The 10211-nt window shown below is 37.8% G+C and overlaps 1 protein-coding gene across 2 annotated transcripts in view; it reads right to left on the bottom strand.

Annotated features, from left to right (window-relative positions):
* Positions 1–811: 811 nt before the first annotated feature.
* Positions 812–10211, bottom strand: part of EAF2 (ELL associated factor 2) — a 36094-nt gene continuing 26694 nt past the window's right edge. For both annotated transcript variants that reach the window (XM_069472692.1, XM_069472693.1), the window contains 2 exons: positions 7489–7749; positions 812–984 (listed from right to left, as the gene is read on the bottom strand). In XM_069472692.1, the coding sequence (XP_069328793.1) occupies positions 938–984; positions 7489–7749 (308 nt within the window). In that variant the 3' untranslated portion in view covers positions 812–937. The remainder of the gene's footprint in view (positions 985–7488; positions 7750–10211) is intronic.

Raw genomic sequence — 10211 nt, 5'->3', positions numbered from 1 at the left:
TATAATCTAATATTTATCATTTCCCCCAAATTAAAAGATATTATAAATACAAATATTATTCACATTCTTAACACTTATTTTTCTCTCAAAAGCAAAATAAATTGATGAAAAATACTGCAAGAGATAAACAGTTGAATCATTAAAATAATTATATAACTTTGCCTTTACCCTAAATTATACCTTAATTTTGTCAAGAATTAAATTATTTTCAGCCATAATTTAAGGGATATCAGATAGAGATGTAATTAAAACCATGGAAATTTATTATAAATCAATAGTTTTGACATTTCACAACCAGAGACAATGGTGTGATAAAATAGAGCACTAAACAGACTCTAGAACACTTAATCTGCCACTTATCAACTAACAATACATGAAGCAAGTTACCTAACTTCTGAGTATATTTTCTCATCTGTCAAACTTCATAAAGGTTTTAAGATTAACTGAAGAGAACACATGAAAATGCCTCAATAAAAGGTTAAAGATATAACATCAACTGAAATTTCTGAATAAAATTTAATTTTTTTTTTGAGACAGGGTCTCACTCTGTTGCCTGGGCTAGAGTGCAATGGCTTCATCATATAGCTCATAGCAACCTCAAACTCCTGGGCACAAGCAATCCTCTTGCTTCAGCCTCTAGAGTAGTTGGGACTACAGGTGCATGCCACCACGACCAGCTAATTTTTCTATTTTTTGTAGAGACGGGGTCTTGCTCTTGCTCAGGCTGGTCTCGGACTCCTGACCTCAAGCAATCCTCCTACCTTGGCCTCCCAAAGTGCTAGGATTACAGGTGTGAGCCACCATGCCTGGCCAAATTTAATTTCTTTTATCATCAAAAGTTAAGACACATTTTCCTCAGTCTTAGAAATTTTTATTCTTAATACAAAATGAGTTATCACATGTCATATAAATTTTATATTTGTAGCTGAATATTTCTTCAGTCATCACTGTCACTTCCTGATTCACTCAGCTGCAAATCATTTCCTAAAAAAGAAACAAAACCATAGTAATTACATAATTAATATTTATTTTTCTATAACATAACTTTTATGCAAAATACAACTCCAAGAGTGATACTGTTTAGCTAGCATTTTGTAATTAATAATCAGATTGCTTATTCTGTAATCCAGGCATATAAATAGTAACTCAAATAACTAATGCTACCTATAAAGAAAAAATACCACAGTTTTAATATTATCTGGCATCTATTTTAGTCTTCTTTCAAACACCAACATTACCCTTTTTTTTTAATATCACTGACTTAATTTTATCAGGAAATGAGAGACGGTATGGTTTAGAAGATAGTTATATGATGCACCTATCATGTAAACTGAAAGATAACTTTGTTTTCTTGAGAACTTTACCAAGATTTTATTTCTTTTTTTTTAAGAGTGAAAAAATGTTATAGTATTTTTTACTTAAAATGCAGTAGATATCATTAAGTAATACATGTCAAGAGTAACTCATCACTGATACTTTTGCAATTCATCTATCTGCTTATAGTCATGGAACTTACACTCCACTGGGGCAGACAGACAGTGAACAAACAAATGTATAACATAATGCCAAGTGCAATGAAAAAATGAACATGGGTATGGAGATAGTGGTGGGAGTTGCTAATTTAGATATGGTAGTTGGGAAGGCCTTCTTGGGGGTAACATTTGAATAGAGATCCAAATGTATAAAGAAAGTCATAAAAAAATGGAGGGAGGGCAAACTGTTCAGGTTAAAGGAGTAGCAAGTACAAATACCCCAAGGCAGGAGCATGTTTATTGTGTTCTCTGACTTACAAGGTCACTGTGGCTGGAGTGGAATGAACTAGGAACAGAACAGTAGTAAATGTGGTCAGAAAGATATCCAGAAGGTCATGGTAAAAATTTTGGATTTTGTTTAAGTCATAATGAGAATCATAGGAAAATTTTAAGCAGGCAACTTACTTGAACCTGGCTGCATATCAGTGAATACACTACAACAGTGTAGAAGAAACATGGAGAACAGTTATAAGTTTATTGCAGTCTCTCATGTAAGAAAAAATGTGGGGTTTTGCTTAGGTGGTCCAGTGGAGGTGGTGCTAAGTGGTCACATTCATAATATACTTTGAAGATAGGGCACAAAGGACTATTTAAAATATTGGATTTAAGGTATAAGAGAAAGACAGAAATGAACAATGACCCCAAGGTTTCTGGTCTGAACAACTACATAAATGGTTTTATCATTTACTGAGATGAGAAACACCAGAGGAACAAGGTTGTTGGTGAAGAATCACATGTTCAATTTTTATTGTGGTACATTTGAAATATCTAGTAAATATTCAAGTATATATGTTATAGGCAATTAGATATACAAAGAGCTCAAGGTAGGGATTGGATCTGGAAATAAGAATTTGGGAGTAATTGATTATATGGGTTTAATTGAAGCTATAGAATTGAATGAAATCACTTGGGTAGTAAATTACAACAATTAAAAAAAAGTTGTTTTTTTTTTTTTTAGCTACTCCACAATCAACAAAAGGTGGAATATTTTGAAGTAAATATCTAATTTAGGAGGAGTAGTTTTCTTAGGCTATATATAAGTCATTGCAAAATATCTCAGTTCTTCACATGAACTCCAGAACTGAATACACCATTTGATGAAAAAAATCTACTAAAGCTTCTTTTGTGCATCTGGTTCCCATGACCATTTTATCATTTTCAAGGCTTAAGTTTCCACGTATTATACAACTATTGTATGGCATAAGAATGTTTAACTTGATATAATGCCTGTAATATGAGTTTCTCAAGTGACATAAACTCAAATATCCTCAGAGTTCCATTTGCCTTTATAGACTTTATGCTATTAAGGTTATATGCTCAGCATCAATACGCTGCTTGTTGAAATGTTCAGTCAAGTTTTGAAGACATAATATAAGCCTTTGAATATGAAATGCTTAATAAAGGAAATGTGTTTTCAATCAAAACAGTAATTATGACTTCGAAAAAGGAGCGTAATATGTAGCAAATGTATTCAGACATTTAAACCAATGGTTCTCAATCAGTGGTACTGCCACCAGGAGATGTTACAGAAATTTATATGAGGGGCTGCTTGTCCTAATGATTGCAGATTGCTAGTAGCAATGAGTAGAAGGGGAATTCAGGAACGCTAAAGGTCTTGCAATGTATAGACCAGACTTGCAAAATAAAGAAGTCTTCGATTTTATACATTCTACAAAACTTCTGCAAGTCCAGTGGGATAATCATGTACTTGGAAAATCTGTTTATAATTTTAAGGCCAGAACCTAACTGCATTTTCATAATTCCAAGTATTCTTTCGCCCAGATATAACTGAAATTGACAAGGATGCAACTATCATGTAAACTGAAAGACAACTTTGTTTTCTTGAGAACTTTACCAAGATTTTATTTCCTTTTTTTTGTTTTTTTGTTTTGTTTTAAGAGACAGGCTCTCACTCTGTCACCCAGGCTGGAGTGCAGTTGTATGAGCATAGCTCACTGCAGCCTCAAACTCCTGGGTTCAGGAGATCCTTCTGCCTCAGCCTCCTAAGTAGCTGGGACTACAGGCATGTGCCAGGCTGGTGCCCAGCCAAGGTTTTTTAAAAATAGTTTTGGAAAGAGGGGGAAGCAAAAATGGCGGATTAGCGGTGACCTCCTGGCTCTCTGTTCCCAGAGTAGGAGATGAAGAACTTGGATGGCTACACATGACTGGATCACTGCCCCTCCAGGAACAGTGTTGTGAATCTGCAGAGAAGCAGTGCGGGACAAGCAGCACGGGGAAAAAAAAAAAAAAAAAAAGTGAATGGGAGATAAAATCACAAAAACTACAGAATGCGAGATATACAATAGGGAATAGAGCCTGGGATGGCAGTGCCTGCGTGGCCAGGCAAGGCAGTGTGATCTGACCCACAGGAGGATGCCTGGTTCCTCCACTGACCTGGCACCCACTCAGGGAAGCGCCTGAAGTCAGTGCAAAGTTGTGGCACAGGAGGACAGGCTTTGTAGGGAAGAGAGAATAGCGGGAAACATTTTGAACTCCCCGGTGCTCTGTGCTAGGACTGCACTGGGCGGGGGAGGAACTGGTCTGAGTGGACACTTCCCACAATCCTGCCACGGAGTTTGGAGACAGACGCTTCGCCTCTGGCGGTCAGCGGGACCAGAACAAAGGAAGTGAATGCTGAAAGGGGGGCTCTGCCCTTGGAAACCGCTGAAGATTTGGCTGGCTCAGGGCAAGACAGAGAGAGCAGGGCCCTCTACTGGACAGATGTGAGACAGTGAGACACTGGGGACAGCTGGCGGCTTGTTGATTCAGCCTGCCAAACCAGCACCTGCCGACCCCCGAGTGGTCGCCCCCAACACTGGTTCTCCGTGGGTGACTGGCCGCCATTTGGGGGATCCACACCCCTGAGACGCTGTGGCATGCTGCGGTTTTCAGCAGCACCCCTCCCCCAGCCCGGGTATCTTTCACACTGGGGATGGTGGGCTCCATCCTAGGAGAGGGGGAGAAACCAGAAGAGACACTTTCTCTGTGCAGCTGCCGTGAATCCACTGGACTTTGGTACTAAAAAGTAGTCGGGCCAGCATCAGCGGGCAAAGCTTGAGCGCATCCCCCCAACACTGGTGCTCTGGTGGGGAGGCCACCAGCTGTGGGATCCCTAGACGCTGGGGAGGATGGCAGTTTCAGGCAACACCCCTTCCCCAACCCAGCGACTTTCAGGCCCAAGCGGCGGGCTCCAACCTTAGAGGCAGGGAGAAGCAGAAAAGCCGCTTTCTCTGTGCCACTGGCATGAATCTGCGGGGCCTTGGTACTAAGCAATAGGTGGCAGCCTGTTGATTTGGTCCGCCAGACAGCCTTAGATCATCTGGTAAGAACGTAACTTTAGGGCTTGCTCTCCGTGTCTGGGTGGCTTCCAGCTTTGGGGTCTGTGGACTGGGAAGGAAAATCCTCGCCAGAGTCCTCAGCAATTACACCAACTGATACCCCTTCCTACCCCCTCAACAGGAGCAGCCTCCCAAGTGTAGTGAAAGAGCCCTGAATAACATATTAGTGGCTCCCCCTAGCAGATCAAGCAACCATAGTATACACACTCAGGCTTGCAGGCACCAGTTGCTCTTACCCCACCTAAAGGGGGAACAGGGTTCAAGTAACCCTCGGGAATGGTAAGACACTTCCCAAAGATTGGGGCATTCGTATACCCCATTTGGGGGACCAGAACGCAACACAGAGGCATCAGATTATCTTGATAACTGGCTCCTCCACGCAAACTACAATCAACAACAGAGAGGGTAACTCCGTAGCTCAACACAGTGCCTTTCATCCCAAGCTATGAGACGGCAGTGGAGTCATACACACAAGTGTGATTCATCACCTGGGAGCTTAAACTGGGGGACCAAACTCACTAATCTCCATTGGCAAGAGGTGAAGATAATAGGTCAGAGGTAACCCAACTTGCTAAAACACCTCTAAGGCAATACTGGACCAGCACGTCTCTTCTCAGCTCTGTTAAGGAATGTCCCTTTGGGGACTTGGAGATAAGGCCATAAACCAGTCCTAGCACCCCCAGTTCTTGACAAAGTAGCCTGATGAGAAAGAATCAGCAAAGGAATGCAGGAAACATGAAAGATCAGAGAGAAAAGTCACCCCCAAAAGAAATCATTAGATCTTCAACAATGGATACCAACATACACTAAATGATTAAAATGATGGAGGAAGAATTCTGAACATGGATTATAAGAAAATTCAATGGAATTGAAGAGAAAATAGAAACTCAACACAAAGAAGCCACAAGAACAATATAGGAAATGAATGAAAAATTCTCTAAAGAAATTGAAATAGGAAAAAACCAAACAGAAATTCTGGAAATGAAAGAAGCATTTAAGGAACTACAAAACACAGTGGAAAGTCTTCAGAATAGAATGGATCATGCAGAGGAAAGAATATCAGAGCTTGAAGATAATGCCTATGTGCTAAAAATCAGGAAGAAAAAGGACACAGAAGCAAGAGACAAGAACAAAATATACAAGAAATGTGGGATTATGTGAAGAAACCAAATATAAGAATCATAGGCACCTCAGAGAGAGAAGAAGAGAATACACAAGAGCTGGATAATCTGTTTCTTGGAATATTGGAGGAAAATATGCATGGCCTGGCCAGAAATCTAGATATCCTGATACAAGAAGCACACAGAACTCCTGGGAGACTCAATGTGAAAAGGCAATCACCATTTCATGTTGTTATTAGGCTGGCCAAAGTAAACATGAAAAAAAAGGAAGATATGATTTCGTCAGAAAGGGAAGAAAGACTTCCTTGAGAAAATAGCTTTGAACTGTAATCTAAAGGAGAAAAAGTTAACTACATGAAAAGAAGAAAGGTTTCTGGAAAAATGGACAGTATGCATAAAAGCCCTGAGGTAGGTAAAAGTATTTGAGTGCAGTAGCAAAAAGAAGGTAACTGTTGCTAGAAAAGAAAAAGTAAGACCATTATGTTAAGGAATCTAGTCTCTATTTCAAAAGAAATTACAAGGATTTATGGAAAGCATTATGGAGATACCTTAAACAGATTCAAGTAGACCTACCATTCGATCCAGCAATCCCATTATTGGGCATCTGCCCAGAAGAACAAAAGTCATTTTATAAAAAGACACCTGTACCCGAATGTTTATAGCAGCACAATTCACAATTGCAAAGATGTGGAAACAACCCAAATGCCCATCAATTCATGAGTGGATTAGTAAATTGTGGTATTATGTATACTATGGAGTATTACTCAGCTATAAGAAATAACAGTGATATGGAGTCCCTTTTGTTCTCCTGGATAGAGTTGGAACCGATTCTATTAAATGAAGTATCCCAAGAATGGAAAAACAAGCACCACAAGTACTCACCAGCAAATTGGTTTTCCTGATCATCACCTAAATGCACATTTGGGAATAACACCAATTGGGTATCGGACTGAGGTGGGGGGTGGGGAGAGGGGATGGATACATAACGACATGATGAGTGCGTTGTGCACCGTCTGGGGAATGGTCACCTTTGAATGTTCTGACTCGGGGGAATGGGGGGTGGGGGGAGGGGATGGGGGTATACCTACATGATGAGTGCAATGTGCACTATCTGGGGAATGGAAACACTTGAAGTTCTGACTCGGGGGGATGGGTGGGACATAGGCAGTGTATGTGGCCTGAACTTTTGTACCCCCCATGATGATAAGCTGAAATAAAAAAAAATAATAATAAAAGAAAAAAAGTTTAAAGCAGGAGAGGTGACACCATATTTGAATTGTGAAAAAACCAAAATGGCTACAATGTGATAGGAGAAAAACCAAGAAGGCATTATGTCATACAAGTCAACAGAAAATGCATAATTCAATAAAAAGGTCATGGTTAACAATGTCAAATACATAAAATAGGAATCTTCTTTATCCAAATGTTGTATCATAATCAATATGGCTCTACTGTGAATTCTCACTTTTCCAATTACTTGTGTTTATGTATACTTACTTAAAGTATTCATCAGAAGGCCACTGTTGTCATGAAATCTGTTATGACCGGCATCTGTGTCTGGAATCCTAGCTTGTGGCATGGCAGACATGGTAGGATGTCCTGAGATATAATTCCCTGCATCAGAAGGAGAGGATTTGCACTCTTCATTTTCTGAATCACTAGAACTATCCTCACTACTTGTAGATGATGAACTTGTAGAATCTGATGAACTATCACAACTACTCATCTGGTCCATTAGACTAGCTTCTGCCTTCAATTCTGAAAATAAAGCAGAAATCAATAGATTAAATAATGTCAAATAAATATAATAAAATGTGAATGTATTAGTTTCTAAGAAACTGTTGAGGAATAAATAAAACCAAACATACATTTATAGCTTTTAGAGCACTTTATTTAAAAAAATCCTCTACCATCAAACCATACTTCAATGATAGGATTATGAACACTAAAAGATATAGACAATGTCTAAATATAAATTCCACATTTATTTATACCACTGTACTTAAATATACAGGTAACTCAAATATAAAATAAAATGATATAAAAAACTAAAACTATAAAAATTAAACTCCATTTTGACAGAAACTGTCTTTTAATTCTTTTTTATTTTCTTAATACATACAATACAATGTGATAATATAATAGCCTGGTTGTCCTAGAGAACATTCTGATGAAGCATCATTATTTAGGATTCTCCCCTGCCCCCTTAAGGGGGATTTAAAATATTCTAAGTATTTTTGAAAAGCTAGTTCCCATTATAACTTTGGTTGTAAATATTTTTGTAGATAAAAAGAATAATGATAGCTGGGCATGGTGGCTCACACCTGTAATCCCAGCAACTCAGAAGGCTAAAGGAGGAGGATTGCTTGAGTCCAGGAGTTCGAGATCAGCCTGGGCAACATAGTGAGACTTTGTCTCTAAAAAAAAAAATAAAAAATAAAAATTAGCCAGGCATGGTGGTGCACTCCTATAGTCCCAGCTACTCAGAAGACTGAGGCAGAAGGACTGCTCGAGCCCAGGAGTTCGAGGAGATAGTGAGCTATGACTGTGCACTGCATTCTAGCCTGAGGGACAGAACAAAACTTCTCTAAAAAGCAACCACAGCAACAATGTTGATGTCCTCCTTGGTTTAGTGTTTTTTGAATTTCTTTTAAGACACAAAAAGTTTATGGTTGGAAAGGTCTTCAGCTATTATTTAGATCGACCTCATAATTTTATTAATAAAAATGAGAGAATGGAGGGCCAGAAAGGCCAAAATTTGTCAGCAATTTAGGGGTAGAGCCAAGTCTACTAACACTCAAGTCAGTATTTTCCTACTGTATTATAAAACTTGTCAAATAATTGAACAAAATTTTTTAAAATAAAAAATTCTAAGTGAATAATATATCCAGTTAACACATTGCCATTTGATATCATTTTAATACATTACTATATTAAATTAACTGGTAATTTCTAGCTCATTTTCTCATCCTCCTTATTAAAGACACGTTGGCTTTCTTTCTATTATTTGATCGCATTAAATCCATTTCCATCTTAAGTTCTTTGCACTAGCTGTTTCTTCTGCATGGCATATTCTTCACTCAGATCTTTTTTGTTTGTTTGTTTTGATACATAATTTCCACACAGCAAAATGCATAGCTAGATGAGTTTTAGAATATATAAAACCACCGAGATCAAGATATAGAACATTTCCATTCTCATAAATGTTCTACTGTGCTCTTTTCCAGTCAATACTCACACCATTTTGACTTGTATTACCAAAGATTTTTGTCTGTTCTTGAACTTAATATAAATGGATTCACTCAGAATGTATTTTTTTGTGTCTGCCTTTTTTACACAACATTTTTTTTATATTCATTCATGTTATGTTTAATTTTTAAATCTTTTCCTTTTTTATTTTATTGATTTATAATAATTTACATATTTATGGAATACATGTGTTTGTTATATATATATAGAATGTATAACAATCAAGTCAGAGTATTCTGGGTATCTATCACCTTGAGTGTTTATCATTTTTATGTGTTGATATAATTTCAAGTCCTCTTTTCTAGTTATTTTGAAATATACATAATATTGTTACTAACTATAGTCAGTCTAGTCTGCTATCAAACATTAGAACTTATTTATTCTAAAGGCCTGCTTGTACCCATAATCAACCTCTTTCAATCTCCCCCTCCCTCCCTTTTCAGTCTCTGCTATCTATCATTCTATTCTCTATGTCCACCAGATCAAGTTTTCTAGTTCCCACATATATGAGTGAAGATGTGGTATTTGTCTTTCTGTGCCTGGCTTATTTCACTTAACATAATGACCTCCAGTTCCATCCATCTTACTGCAAATGAAATGATTTCATTCTTTTTTATGGCTGAATAGTATCCCATTGTACATACATACCATTTTCTTTATCCATTTGTCTGCTGATGAACATTTAGGTTGATTCCATATCCTTGCTACTACTGTGAATAGTGCTGTGCTAAACATGTGAGTGAAGGTATCCCTTTGATGTATTGATTTCTTTTCCTTTGGATAGATACCCAGTAGTGAGATTGCTGGATCATATGATAGTTTTATTTTAGTTTCTTGAGAACTCTCCACACTGTTTTTAACTGTGGTTTTACTACTTTACATATTGAATGAATTTGTAGCTCATTCTTCTCTACTGATATGATGATGTTCCATTGTATAAATGTACCATAAGTTGGTTACTTATTTCTGAG

Source organism: Eulemur rufifrons, chromosome 7 (assembly GCF_041146395.1).
Source record: "Eulemur rufifrons isolate Redbay chromosome 7, OSU_ERuf_1, whole genome shotgun sequence".
NCBI classification, from domain to species: Eukaryota; Metazoa; Chordata; class Mammalia; order Primates; family Lemuridae; genus Eulemur; species Eulemur rufifrons.
Note: the sequence above shows the minus strand (reverse complement) of the source record. Positions and strands in the feature narration are given on the sequence as shown.